This window comes from Hippocampus zosterae, chromosome 7, assembly GCF_025434085.1.
Source record: "Hippocampus zosterae strain Florida chromosome 7, ASM2543408v3, whole genome shotgun sequence".
NCBI classification, from domain to species: Eukaryota; Metazoa; Chordata; class Actinopteri; order Syngnathiformes; family Syngnathidae; genus Hippocampus; species Hippocampus zosterae.
In genome coordinates this window covers 21,962,914-21,978,685 of record NC_067457.1, presented here as the reverse complement: position 1 = coordinate 21,978,685, position 15,772 = coordinate 21,962,914, and the positions used below count along the sequence as shown (strand labels likewise).

The 15,772-nt window shown below is 42.7% G+C and overlaps 1 protein-coding gene across 2 annotated transcripts in view; it reads left to right on the top strand.

Moving 5' to 3' along the window:
* The window catches only part of rbms3 (RNA binding motif, single stranded interacting protein), a 171,741-nt gene that overhangs the window by 40,057 nt on the left and 115,912 nt on the right, over positions 1 to 15,772 (top strand). For both annotated transcript variants that reach the window (XM_052072594.1, XM_052072592.1), the window contains exon 3: positions 10,548 to 10,606. In XM_052072594.1, coding sequence (XP_051928554.1) covers positions 10,548 to 10,606 — 59 coding nt within the window. The remainder of the gene's footprint in view (positions 1 to 10,547; positions 10,607 to 15,772) is intronic.

Here is a 15,772-nt window from a genome sequence, read left to right as displayed (position 1 = left end):
TAAAAGTTGTAAAAATATCACGGTTAAGGGTAAAGTTATGAGCCTTAATGGAGACTTCTTTCTTCTTACTTTTTTCTTTTCTGATTGATATAAAAATGATTTATTAGATATAAACACATAACGGGGTAGGACTAGTTACGTTTTTTTACTTCTTCCTACTCCCTTGAACATAATAACTGTGTTGAATGAAGACTGATTTCTTTCTTTTTCTATTTTATCTACCTTATTTTCTGTCAAATTATTACTGTATATGTTTTATGTTCAATAAACAAACAAACCAAAAATCAAACTACCATGAAAACAATCAAAGTACTTGATGATCTGCTTTTCTCTTGGCCCCTTACAATGTCGTCATCGTAGAAGCCCATTGCCGTTTCCATCACAGGACGTAATTAAGCTTTCAAAATGCCAATTTGATCAAACTAAAACTCAATTACCAACCAACACACTCGCAAAAGGTCGCACACAATACAGAATTACGGACAAAAGGTCACGTTCAATCCTGCGTGCACCCAATTACACTGCGATCAAGTATTTGTAGGGAATTTTCGAGCCCCACAAAGATACTCTTCCAGTTCCGCAAAATGTTCTCGATAGAGAGGCCCAAAAAAAAAAAGCCTTGCCTGCACAAAGCTCAATAAAGCCTAATAAATCCTAGATTGGACCACGTCCCCGAGGAATTGCGGACCGAGACCTCATCAAGCTCAAACACGCAGTCAGAGTGTTGTTGGCTCTCTATGAAATTCTCTCTTTCGCACACAGACGCATAAAAGTGAACACGGATACGCACATAAATTTCTTCACTTCTGTTAGGCCTGTTCACATTTAAAATACTACAAAAATAAAAAAGGGCTCGAGATCATGACTGGGAGGCGAGGCTTGGTCATTGGGAAAATTTAAACCTCAAAACAACACTCGAGTTGCATCATCAAGTTCATGCGGCCAATGATTCACAAATCATTTTCAGTCGGGAACGTGTTGTCCAGTCTGTTTTGGTAATCATGTTAGGAGTCAGTTGTTTCATACAAATTCCTTGAGGGGCCCCAACGGCTCTGAAAACAATAACAAGCAGGAAATACTGCGAATTAAACACACACACACACACACACACACACACACACACACAAGCCAAGAAGCAAATCACATTTGTGGAGTTCATCTTTGAAATGAGCTGTACTTTCGCCTGACATGAGCTCCGGGTATAATTTTTCATGAACTTATTTTCTTGTACAAAATCCATCAGGAATGTCTACATTTGTGGCAGTTTGCATTGCAATTTCGACTCCATGGATCCGTCTCGCTGCCCTTATCTTTTCCCGACCCTCTCGTTTTATGTCTATGCATGCTTTCTATCAAAAGTGGCCCCAACGCTGCCTGAGGTGCGCCGTGCCCGTCAAAATTCAATGCCACCGAAACTAATTAGCCCATGCGGCGTTCCGGCGGCAGGCAGATTGTAGCATTCGATGAAAGGTCAGAATCTGGAGCCAGTCGTACCCCTTCTCATGCTCCGCTCTAACAGCCGACAAATCCAGACTGTCAGCTCACCCGTGTTAAACATTAATGCAGACTAAAAATGGCACTGAGGCCTTTCAGATATGAAAAAACTTCTATTCCATTAGCTGGCTAAGCTGTTTTTTTTTCTTATCAGTATCATGGACTTGTCTGCCATTTTGAAAAAAAAAGTGTGCTCGTGTGTGTGTTTGTGAGAGCGAGAGACAGAGGAAAGCCAAATTGTTGCATGACACACTATCACCGAAAAGACGACCCCACCACGCTCTTTTGCCACTATCCCCGTAACATTTTTGACAGCAGAACATGTTGCTGCTCCCAAAGGCTCCTGCACGGCGCCAAGAAAAGCATTTCAACTGCGGTCGGACCCTCCCAGTTATGAGCCGTCATTTTTCACTGCCACAACGTTGGCACATTTTCATTAACCTCCAAAAGTTCACACTTCCCTCTCGGAAAAAAAAAAAAGACCTTTCCGTTTCTGAATTATGTATTAAAAGCACCACACATAATTAAAGGACATGTTGTTTACTTCCCACCAGCGCAGTCTGTAATCATTTCATAGTCCCCCCCCCCCCCCCCCCCCCCCCCCCAGAGCCTCATGTTGAAAAAAGTCATGATGGAATAATTCACCCCGAAATCAGAATCAAAATATTGTAATGTGGTATGACATACAAACATAAATATTCTCCACTTATTGTATTTTTTATTTTTTTGGGGTGGAGGCGATGCGGGTGTAATTTTCTACTCTTGCGAAAGCGGCGTGACAAATTGCTTGTAACTGCAATGTTGGTAAATGCTATATTTAATTTTTATCCTTCATATTCCGAGCCGCTTGATCCTCACTAGGGTGGTGGGGGGTGCTGGAGCCCATCCCAGCTGTCTTCGGGCAGTAGGCGGGGGACACCCTGAATCGGTTGCCAGCCAATCGCAGGGCACACAGAAACGAACAACCATTCGCACTCACACTCACACTCACACCTAGGGACAATTTAGAGTGTTCAATCAGCCTGCCACGCATGTTTTTGGAATGTAGGAGGAAACCGGAGCACCCGGAGAAAACCCACGCAGGCCAGGGGAGAACATGCAAACTCCACACAGGGAGGCCGGAGCTGGAATCGAACCCGGTACCTCTGCACTGTGAAGCCGACGTGCTAACCACTGGACTACCGGGCCGCCCTATTTAATTTTTAATTTTTTATAATTTTTTTTTACAAATTTAAAGGAAATGTCCTGCCATGAAATATCCATATATCTCAGTACCAAAGATTTTGATGCATTTTTATGCTTTAGAAAGCATTTATATCTAAATTTTGGGGTGGCTTGGAACGGATTAGGGCATTTCCATGGAAAACGCGTCTCTACTTCCAGCCATTTAACTTCGTAAGTAGAGGTACATCTGTACAGCTACAGCTTTCTCCCATTGTTTGGAATGACTTGCCGATAGTGGTTGAGCGAGTAATGAAATGAATCGGGTGCGTGCTTATTTTTTGTTTTTACACAACTGGATGGCTTTTAGATTCTTCACAGCCATCATTGTGATATATCGGTGTACCGTCAAGCCAAAGGAATGGAAAGCAGCTTTGTTGGGTGCGCAGCCAAATAGCAAGAGGCCCTCTTAGTTGCCTGGCGAGGCTCGTAACGAGGGGGTGCACAACGACCGCTTCTGTGAGAAAAACTTCTTGGCTTCAATCAGCCAGGTTGAGGCTCGGGGCCAAACCAAAGCTCAACTTTAGTCCCGTCCAAACCAAAGATGTTTTGTTTTTTTCTTAATTGCCAAAATGTACAACTCAGCCTGCGGAACCCCAAACTCCGTAGGTTAAAGCAGACTTGACACACCATTAAACCCTCCAATGATTAAAGAGACATTTTTTTTCTTATTTGCAGTCCCGCTTGTGGAATCCAAACATGGTTTTAATCATACAAAAAAAAAACGTTGAAAGTTAGAAAGCCAGGGATTTTGTTCCCTCTCATCTGGATAAACACAGACCACACATTGGACATCCCCCCCCCCCCTAAAACATGCTCATTACTTCTCATTTGGCTGCTTCCCCCTCACCCAATTTGCGATCCGGGGGCCGGCACTTTCAATCACAATGACTTTGGAACGAGGCGAGCCAAAGCGATGGCTAATCACCATCAATTGGCCGGATCACCTCTCCCGTGTGTGTGCTGGCGGAAAGACGCTTGGACCTCAAATGTTTGAGGTATGCTAAGTAGAAAAGTAAAGGGGTGACCCTGGGACCACCTGTCTTAGGGAGCCGGTGCCTGCATACTCAACGCTGTCAGATTAGTCCTAATGACTCTCCGAGGTCCACTGTTGACTCTTGCCGCCTGCTAATCAGAGACACCCCGTGCGGGTTCTGTTGAAAAACAAACTGACACGGGCGGGCGAGATGTGTGTGTGTGTAAAGGTGTTCTGGACCAGATTCAAAGACCACACACACATAAACGCACACTTGGGTTAAAGACTCAACCACACTCCCAAAAGTTCAATGATGACCTTGGAAAAGGGTATTTTTGTTCGCTTTTAAACCGGATTTTCTCTAATTCACAAGCCGCAACTCGGATATGAGAGCCGAACGATCTGTTGTGAAAATAAGCCAACTGATATTTTGGCGGCTCGCCGTCTGCGCATCTGTCTCACAATTCCGAGGGATTCTTGATTTTCAAGTGCTCGCAACGCTTTTGACACTCCGAAATGGGTCAGATGCGTTAATTGTGAAGACTCTAAATCAGGGTATGTCAAACTCATTTTTGTTTCCCTTGGAGGCCCATTCTGACTGTGAAAACATAACGAAGTCAAGAATAATGGTTCGTTGAACGCTTAAGTTAGTGTCATGAGGGTTTTGGTAATAAGAAAATGTTTACAATACATTACAAATACAATACAAATTACTTATCAAAAGTTGAAATTTTGATCCATATTTCAGCGATCATCAGAGAAGCTTGATTTGCCCTTGTGGACCAAATAAAATGATGTGGCGGGTCTGCTCAGGCCCCCGGGCCTTGAATTTGACAACAGCGCTCAAAATATTTTATTTAAAAAAATATTTTTAAAATATTTATTAAAGTTAAAATATTTTATTCAAATGAAAAATCTTTTTGCCCATTACTTTTTGAAGCATGCCTAAACTGTTTTTGTAAATTTTAAATTAAAAAAAAAAAAATTCTTGGTTAACCGGTAAGCTGAGTTTGCCAAGATGTGATAAACTTACAACAGATAGCGATGGGAATGTGCAGACTGCGACATGCTGAGCAAAAGCATCTGCTCTCCTTGGAACCTGAACAATTTTTGTGTCAAATGATTTTTTATTTTCTCACAACCCCCCCTTTTTCTCATTTCACTCTCTCACACAAAGCACTCTTTCTTTGCCACTTCCATCCTCTCCTTCCCCACCTTATCTCTCACCTTCCATCATCTCTTTCCCCTTTTTTTTATGATGTTTATCGCTCCATTTATCCGCACCAATGTTTTATTGGGCGGGACTGCACCGAATTTCTGCGCTTTCTTTCCAACAGTTGATTGTGGACTGTTGGTGAGCAGAAGAATGATTTTAGACTTAGGGCTGATATTTGAAATCTCCCCCCTCAAACCCCTCCCATAACTTTTTCCATGAATGACGTACTCGGATTGGTTAGTTTTGGTGCCGAGCTAAAACATACTTTTTGAATTAGGTGTGTTGCGTGCAAAAGACTTCCAGTACGTGACATCCCAAAATGAGTCATTGGTTCGGATCTCTTTTAATGACGCATAAGTAGAATTTTTCAAAGCAATTTAACCGTATCAATGAATAGCTTTTTTTTTTACCTTGTTGCAACAAACTCGATTTAAAATTGAATCGTCAACTCGAGACCCTTTTTTTTGCGTGACCTTTTCTTTCTCATAAAATGCCTGTCTATCTTGCGACCGCCAAATTAAATCCACTCTTGAACTTTCCACGGTTCCAATGAACTCCTTAAAAACTTTTTTGGAGCATTTGTTTTTCACATGAAAGTTATTAGTGGAAATAACATCAGAAAAATGAGTCGCAATGGGAAGTTAAACATTGCGTGGTGGTTTATAGTTCAAGTTCTCTTTTCGAAATATATGCCTGTGATGTCATGCGCGTGTAAATGTTTACAGTAAACTGACCCCCCCCCCCCCCCCCCCCCACACACACACACACACACACCATCAGTTTAGCTAAGTTTGAAGGCCACTTGTTTTCTCAAGCGGTAGTCCTGTTTTTTGTTTTAAGCCTTTTTAGGGACAGCGGTTACTACAGTGGACAGCTTCTCATGTTATCAGCTCACAGTGGCATGATGCTAATTTCGTTAATAAAAAAATAAATAAAAAAGGTCTCATGCTGGGTTATGTTTGCGGATGAGTAACGGCTCCAAGGCCATGCGAAGCGCTCAGTGGTGTACTCATGACGTCAACTCAGTGGTGATGGTGGAGTGTACAGCTGCTCTGCCTTCTGCCAGGTGTCCAACATCTCGCCTTATTTGTCTTTGTGGCATTTAGGTCCAGCTGCCCCCCCCCCCCCCCTCTTTTTGGACAGGAAACTTGACTTTCATCACTCTTTTTTGGTGCTCTCGTACCTCAACTCCTGAAAGTCATTTTGTTTTAGTTTTTATTTTGGATGTTTAGCCGTAATGTCTTGTTTCCACATGTTACATAACATTTCCTGCAAAACACCTTCAATTGAGCATTGGGCTTGATTACGGCGGTTGCAGTATGGTATTGTTATGGCGGTTTTGGTATTGTGAGGATACGCACAAAAATAGTCTGTTTGTACATACAAATATTCAAGTTCATCAACTCATTCAGTCCCAGCCATTTTCACCGGAGCAAGCCCCTAATCCCAGCGTTTTACTGGATTTTGACTGATCTCGCAAGGCCCACAGAATATTTGGTTCTAATGCTACATAAACATGGAGACTACCAAAATAAAATTTGGAATGTCTTCTTTCATCGTTTTCAATTTTTCAGCAATCGGTATTCCAAAGTGGTTAAATTTCATGAAAATGGCGATTCCTGTGCAAAAAACGGAGAAAAAGAGCTTTTTGTAAAAGCGTGCATTTCAATCATGTGAGGCACCACTGCCACCTATTGGTCGCTTTTTTTTAAAAACAAGATTTACAATGCAAACGACTTATTCTCATTCACAGATTGCATCAGACCCTCCTCCTCTCTATGACGCAAAAAAAAAAGACTTAGACGTACAAGTACGTCCTTGGTAGGCGGGGCCTAATTTTAAAAAGACGTACAAGTACGTCTTGTGTAATGAAAGACTTAAGAATGTTTTACGATGGACTAGTTCAAAAACTGCACCAATGTGGATTTGACTTGCATTTGTTCGCCCGCCCAAATAGACGAGGTGTAAAATTGAAAGCAAAAAGCCACTCCTTTTAGCCTCACCCTAGAAACGGAATCCGTCTGTACCATTTCTTCGCCATCCAGTAATGGCGTGCGGTATCCCAGCTGCCCCAAACATAACACGGGGAACTGGAGCAAAACACGAGTTCTCTTTTCAAACATTCAGACAGCTGTCAAACCAACGTAGTTATGTTTTCACGCCCACCAAAGTGGGGCATCCTGCGGTGTTGATCCATGATTACATCACAATGCTGATCAGCATGGGATTGCCACTGGACAAAAGGAGAACAATGAAGGATACAGAAGAGGAAGGAGCAACGCTCGATTTTACAGAGATAAAATAAATAAAAACGCGACAGAGAGGAGTAGAAGCAGGAGATAGGAGAAGATGGATGAGGAGGGGGGAGGGCTGAGGGCCAGCCGAGTCAGAGATAAGAGGCTGTGAGAGTGATTGAAATAGGATTAACCGAGACAGGCCCTGCATCCCGGCCGCAGCATCACAGTGTTAAACCTGCGCTTCACAGGGACCGCCTCTGTCACATCAAAGCTTCCCTCAGGCCCGCCTGCCGTTGAGGCCACAGAGTCACCCGGGCAGGCTCGGCCGCAGCTGCACACCGCCACATCCATTCATATCGCGCTCTTACCTGTATGTCTCCATTACGGGTAGGAGGTAGCTGCCGACTTCTCCTTGCTTTTTCATCTCAACCGCCGTGCTCTTGTCAGGCCTCTTTGGACCAAATTGATGGGCCATCTCTTAAAATTCAACGAGGCCAAAAAGGAATGAGTTGGCATTTGAAATACTGCATTATACTCAACCCACCGTATCCCCATATTCAAAACGTGCAGCTATGACCGGAATTATTCATACCCAAAGTTGGATTTAAACTGACATTTGTTCGATGGATGTATTCAGATATAAAATATTCATTGAAAAAAATAGTCAGCGAAAATGTCCAGATCATTCAGGAAATTCAATATTATGCACGATTCTAGGCATTTTAATCAACGGAAAGATTTTACAGCACCGCTGGAATCTCTCCAATATGACATAGAGTATGACGCTGGTACGTCCTAAACTGGTCGCCAGGCAATAACGCGTAGACACAAAAAAACATTTGCGCATCTGGACAGTTTGTTCTCCAAATAACATGGGTGGAGAACAGGGGAAGCCACACTGAAGATTCGAACCCAACGCTCCTTGTAAAAATTGATACATCTTAATGCAATACCATGTTTAACATTCTAACCATGTTTTTGAGTCATATGTAGCTATACTGTGGTACCTCGACATTTGAAATTCATTGGTTCTGGAACAAATTTCTGAACTAGAAATGGCTGTAAGTAGAGACGCATGAGACGTAGAGACACCCCCCCCCCCCCACACACACACAAAATTCAGACATAAATGTTCACTAAAGCATAAAAAAGCATCAAAATATGTAACAAATGCACGTTACAATTAGATTATTGCACAATAAATGAGAGTTGTGCCTCATGGCGAATGACGAGGATGCTTCATAAACTCATATCTATCTACACACACAGACACATTCGGTACAGGTCCCTCTTAACCAATGGGATGCCAGGATGATGCTTGGTAATAGCCAATGGCAGAGCAGCTCCAAGTATGTTGCGTTCAGGAAACTCGGAGCTGCGAGTCGCGGCCCATTCTGTATTTTGACCTTTCATATCTTGAAATATCTTTGTAACAAGAGGCAATATTTTACCTTTTGACGCATTTCATAACATGAACATTTCGAATGAAGAGACGTTCGCAAGTAGAGGTGGCGCGTTTATCTAGCTAACAGATACTCATTTGTTTGTGGCTAGCCGTACTAATATTTATGCTATCACTATCATCTTGACTTCAATGAGTAATTGTTTTTTTTTTGTTTTGTTTGCTTCACTCTCAGGCTAGTAACTCCAATATTAGCTTCACAGCAAAGCACACGTGTCTTTCCAAGGGAACGTGCACTGCTCTGTATTCCCTGTTGTGTTTTGGAAGAGAATGCACATGCCTATTACCCATATGGCCTGTTTATCTACTGAAGAGTGACAATCCACTGATTGTCTCTGTGTGTGTGTTTGTGTGTGTACTTATGCAGTGTCTGAATTTGTACGAACTGGTAGTTTTCTCTCTCAGAGCTCATCAGTTCAGAGACACCACCCACCCCACCGCAGCGTGCAGTAAATAGAGTCCCCGCCACTCGTTGAGAAATGGCACAATTATCCCCCACTGGTGAAATATGGGCCGGGATGCTTCACTGCTCTTTCCGCACAGAGCATGAGTGTGTGTGTGTGTGTGTGTGTGTGTGTATTTGTCATATTACGGGGACATCATGTAGATTTGTTTCCACAGTCACATCATAGGGACCAAAAATGGGAAACTTTGGAGTTCTTCCATCAACTGCTCTGAACATGCTTGCGAATTTGGGGTCCGCTTTCATCGTAACATCACACACCTCCCGGATGCGGTTAATTCCCAGTGTTGATTAGGCAACACCTGCAGACACTTTTTTTTTTTATCGGCAGTGCAATTTGAGGGCAATGTCAGATTAAAAAAACATAATAATAAATGCAAATATTTCCAAACATGTCTGATACACACAGTTTAGGTTGAATCACTATTTCTGGTAAGATATAGATTTCTGAATTTTCCTTTCTGTCGCCCCCCCCCCCCCCATTCCCCCAAATGCTCTCATCAGTAGTTTTACCCGTGTCTTGTCATCCATCATCCGCTTGCCTCCTTATCTCTCGTCCAATGCACTCTTTTCTTCCTCTTGCATCTCCTCTAAAAAGCTCCCTCTCAGTATATTGTTGGACATCAGATGTGCCTGACATATTGTATCGAGCAACCGCGGCAGGAAAGTCTTTAGCGCCGATCAAAGTCGCAATAATACCATTCATGCTTTGAGTGTCATCACACTTCTTCTTTGCCAACTGTTGGCTGATGGCGAACGAGCCAAGGGAAAAGCAAACACACACTTGGGATTTCATTTTTGGAATGCTTAGTGATTCAAAGACTAGTTTCATTTAACATGATCGTCATTCAAACACCTTTTTGTACTGCTGGCAATGCCCCAAGCTCCGCCCCCCGGTCACTGCGTGGCTCTACACGAGACAGCCGGGCCTTCTCAATAGATTCTACATTCTCAGTCAGAATTGAAAAATATATTTTTGATCAGAATGCCATGTACAAACCACTTAACTTCTCCACGACCTGTCTGGCATTCGACCTTTTTGAAAAAAAAAAATGTTCAGTGACTCTCAGAAATGTCATTGAGCAGCGTGTAGATTTGAAGTCATCCATACTTGAGCTTATTAACCTCAAGTGGCTTCTCTCAGTGGCCGATAGAAGTCGGCTACTTTACAATTCCGAGTATTAATAAATGACTCGAAATGGAACGGCAGCCAATAGAGAACCATATTCTTGTCCGACCACGTTGTAGCACGCGTTGGTCTCTTCAATTAACATGCATTGCTCCGGAGACAGTAGATCTCATTGAATGGCTTTTATTGTGAAGCCACAAAGCAAGAACGTAATTGGGATTGCCAGTTGAGCCCCAAGTTGACATAAAGAAAAAAACAATTCAAACAAACAAAAGAAAAATAAGGCACACATCAAAGTAATCCTCACACGTGGCAAACTGTTTACACATTTACTTTTCTGTCTTTGCAGGTACGGAAAGATCGTGTCGACAAAGGCCATTCTGGATAAGAACACCAACCAGTGCAAAGGTAGGTCATTTGTACATAAAATCAAGTTGAACACACCAAATGTCAAGCCCAACTTCAGAACGTACAGAATATACTGCATTACTGTGTAATCGTGTGTACATATGCTCCTGATCTTAGATTGGCTCATTGCTAATTGTTTCTAGAGCAGACATTGTACACACAGATGTCCTTGAACATACTCGAGTACAAGAGCAATTAACGAGTGAACAAGCCAAACCGGTATTGGATCAAATTTAATGACTTGTCGCACTCGTGCTTTTTCGGATTCCCTTTTCTTCCATTTCTTGCAGTATCACTGAGTGAGTGTGGTCACTAATGGGTAAAATTAGCATGAGTGTTAACTTTGAGTTTTTGTTCGGTTTACGTGTTTAAATGTATAATACTACGAAAATTAATTTGGTTCTGGAAGAAATTTCTTAACTTGAAAATTTTATAAGTAGAGACGCATTTTCCATTAAAATGCCCTAATCCGTTCCAAGCCCCCGCAAAATTCAAATATTTTCTTTTCACGCACCTAATAGCCCGAAGGGTGGATGACGAGAATGCTGTGTAGACGCATATCTCTCCATCTCCACACAGACACATTCGGTAGAGGTACCTCTTAGCTACTGGGATGCCAGGAGGATTGTAGGTAATAGCCAATGGCAGAGCAGCTATATATATACTGTATGTTGCGTTCAGGAAACTCTGAGCTGTGAGTAGCGGCCCATACTGTATTTTTCTCTTCCGTATCTTTCGTTAAATTTCGTTTGAAGAAACATTTGTAAGTAGAAGTACCACTGTACTCGTATAAGACCAATTAACAAACCTAAAATTGCATCATTGTTTAGAAATTGAAATTCTGATCATCTTTTTCCGGGGTCTTTTCAACCACGGCAGCCTTGTAAATACGTTTGAATTTTGTCCATTAGCTGCTAGCAAGGCTGGTTGGGCTTAACTTAAAGGGAGGGGGGAGGAAAAAAGTGACAGGGCAAATAGAATGATTGGGGTGAGTGTGCGGCTTTACTACTTGCCCTGCGGTACCAAGCAGCCCTGTTAAAAAGCGACTGACGTTCGATCATTCTATAATTGCTTTAAGTGTGTCTCAAAAGGGGCGGCGAACTTGGCTCCTTAACCCTCGCTTGAGTTTATCTTAGCATGGATACGCGGGGGTCAAAATGTGGTTGGAAAGGACCATTTTCTTTTAGATGGGGAAAATACAAAATGGGGGAAATGCTGGTGTAGTAGGCAGAGGAGAGAGAAAAAGAATCGATGCATAGCTTCTGTACATTGGAGGGGGGATTTCGAGTAGCGTGATGTGGAGTTTTGCTGGTCTTAACACGGGAAAAGGCAGCGGAGAGGTGAAGTCAACTTATTTCTCGGATGAGGTAATAGCTCGGGCTCGATCACAGGTTGCTCTTCTCCATTTCAAGCTGACCCAAGTTTTACTCCTCTCCACTTTGGCACCGCGCGGGTTTTCCCTATGAGTCACCCTCCCAGAATGCAGTGCTGCTGAGATGACAGGAATAAAAATAAATAAAATAAAAATACTGTATGTATACAGTGTGTGTATAGTATAAAGGCACGCATATTTTATGAGTGGAAAGGATGGATTGCGTCCATTGAGAGCACTTGCTGGACAGAGATGTAAAGGGAGACAGCGAGAGGGCTGTGTAACCTTGAAAAGAGAAATATTGTGTGTTTTTTGTTTTGTTTTTAGGGGGGTGTTGAAAGGAGCTCAAATTGTGTTTAAATACTTTGGAATAAATGGACCGAGTTTTGGGTTAAACACAGCACAACAATCCCCGGACATAATGCAAATGTTGGTCATGTCCGCAATCTTTTGAAAAATGCATTCTGTGTGCATTTTGACCTTCTTGCTCCGCACAGAAATAGTTTCGGGCGACTGAGAACAAAACTTTTTTAAAAATTCTGTTTTCAGTGTGTCTTGAGGAAATATATTCCATATCCAAATGTATTGTGTAGCTTTGCCTTTTATGCCGTTATCTCAAACTTGGCCAATGACGTCTCCTCACCTGCAACATCTGTTCAGTTTGCGCTGATAAACTGCACAAGGGCATATTTTAAACGTACGTTGGTAAACTTTGATTTAGTTCACTTTTAGCATTGTAAGACAGTGGTGGTACCTTGCCTTCGTATGAAACCTTGTGTGGCCGATGTATCGTCACACTGATCGGACAGCAGTCTGTTGTATATATTCACTTGCTGCTTGTCACATAGCACAATTATAGGGACTGAAAACCGATACTACAGTAATTTATCAATCAGGGGCCATTATATTAAAAAAAAAAAACAACAACAACAACATAGTCTGGAGCCCGGTCCCTAATGCACTGTCAGGCCAAAAATGTCTGAGCAATCAGCTAAAATACAGGTGTTAAACACGAGGCCGGAGGGCCAGATCCGGCTTGCCAGGCCATATTATGCGGCCCGCGAAAGTTAATCATGTGTGTCAACTTGCTAAAAATCTCGACAGAAATGTCACTGTGTAATAAATAACAGTGAGATTTTGTAATCATTTTGTCACCCTGTTTTCACTCACGTGAAACATAATTGAACAAACTATTATGATTGACTTGTGTGATTTCAAAACGAATACAGTGGTACCTCTACTTATGAGCGTCTCTTCATAGGAAAGTTACGAAACGCCTCAACAGGGAATATATTGCCTCTAGTTATGAAAGACATTTCAGGATACGAAAGGTAAAAATACTGTCTGGGCTGCTAGTCACAGCTACGAGTTTCCTGAATGCAACATACTAATAGCTGCTCTTCCATTGGCTATGACCTAGAATACTCCTGGCATCCCATTGGCTAAGTGGACACTGAATGTGTCCATGTGTGTAGATGGATAGATATGTCTATGCAGCGTCCTCGTCATTCGCCTCTCGGGCCATGAGGCGTTCCGATAGTCATACGTAAATGCGAATCACCCAGAAAAAGTGTTCACCAGACCGGCGATCGCTCACTATGCTGATGTTTGCCATGGACATTTTCGAAGGATTGTTAAAAGCCGACAAAAGCAAACGTCCTTGGATCAGTTCTTTTCAAACTTCTACTTCTGATAGAGAACATGAACTAAAGAAGGCAAAAAAAAAAAAACAATGACGCAGTTGAAAGTTAAATCACCTTTTTTCTTCTTTATTCTTTGTTTTTTTTACATTCTGCAGAACTCTTATTTATTGTGCAATAATCTAATTGTAACATGTATTTGTTCTATATATGTTCCCACTGAACATTCGGCAAGCCTCCTTGTATTCTTTGGCGTTCGACTCAGCATGACTTAGATTTGTTCTTGATTTTACTGCTTGGTGCTTTCTACCGCCTTTATTACCGATTTGTCTTACTGTTTATTGTGTATGTTAAATCGCTCCATGTACAGCACTTTGTATGCAGCGATGGCTGTTTGAAAGTGCTCGAGAAATACTGTTGACTTGACTTGACTATATTTTGATGCGTTTTTATGCTTTAGAAAACAGATTAGAGCATGTACATGGAAAACGCGTCTCTACTTCCAAAATTTTCTAGTTAAGAATTTTTTTTCCCAGAACCAATTAATTTCGTAAGTAGCGGTACCACTGTAATCTATTAATTAGTGGTGTCCAAATATGTTCTCATTATACGACGTTTCATATCAGTATATTTCCTGACAGTTCACCAGAGTTTTAAGATGGCTATAAAGCCCAGTTTGCCGTACCACCTCACACACGCACACACAAAACTTGTCAACACAATGTAATACACTTCTCCCACACACTCCAACACAAAGAGTGCAAACACACGTATTGAGAGTGACTAATCATACCCCCCCCCCCCCCCCCCTCCACTCCCTGCACTGCCTGAGGTGTACTGTGCTCTGGCAGGAGTAGTGGCCATGCAACAGAACCATCAATCCTGCTGCTAACATCACAGCTTGTCTACCTCTTCTGGCCTCTCTCCTCCTCTATTACCCCATGTTTCCATGAACCTCTCCTTCTTTCTTTTGACAGAGCTCGCACGCTATTGCCCTGACACACACACACGCAACAAGAGCTTCATTTGTACTCTTTCAAGGGTACATTTTAGAAGTGATTTCGCGTGGGGAGGGTGTGGGAGAAGGTCAGGGGAGTGGGATGTTCACCCAGGGATCAAAATTTCAAAAGAAACAACACCATAGTAGCTGCGGTTAAGAATAGAAGCGTTGGAACGCCCGATTCTCCGTTTTCTAATACATTCAACATGCGACCCGGTGGTCCAGAGGTTAGCGCAGCGGTGGGCAACCCGCGGCTCGTGAGCCGCATACGGCTCTTTGGCTGGTTCAATGTGGCTCCCGGGCTTTCACACGACAAGCGTCAAACGCCTCGGAAGTGGCGATGCCATTCGAAAAAGGCGCGCGAACTACACAGAACGTACGACGTCAGCCTATCATCGCACCGTTACTTGATTGACGTAGAGGGCAACTAATCAGATGACTGCATCACCGCTCATGCGCAAACAACGGTGCTAAGCTAGTCACTGAATTACCTCTGATTTTAAGGCAGGGTTGCCCAATATGTCGACCAGAATTGACCGGGAGCCAGTGAACTGGTCCCAAGTTGACCGCAAGGGGTGGGATGAGGAAATGGGTAGTTCATGGTGTCCCCCGCCTACTGCCCGAAGATGGCTGGGATAGGCTCCAGCACCACCCCGCGACCCTTGTGAGGATAAACCCTTGATATAAGCTGTACAAACCAATTGGGGATACAAATTTCAAATAGAGGTGTCATTAAACTAAACAACCGAATATTAACGTGACGTGATTAGTTCTGCACACCAGTTCTGGAAGGGTGTGCACACTTGTGCAACCACCTCATCCTAGTTTACGCTGCCGTTGTTAGTTTTTTTTTCTTTTTTTTAATGGTGGAAAAGGGTTTTGAAATTATTACGTCACAAAAATTTGAACAGTTAGTTGTTTGTTAGACTTCTAATGTTAGCGGGTAGAAACGAGACATGCCCATAAACACACTCGTTTGGTCTCGTGGAAACCGATAACAGGAAGTAATTGTATGAATTGCTTGTGTGCTGTCGTGCACTACAGGTCACAGGAGGCATCTTGGTCTGCTCCAGCACACTCTGAATGGTCGCTTCTGTTTGTCCCACCCCCCTCCCCCACCCCTTCCAGTTTTGTTTTATATCCTATTTAGAAAG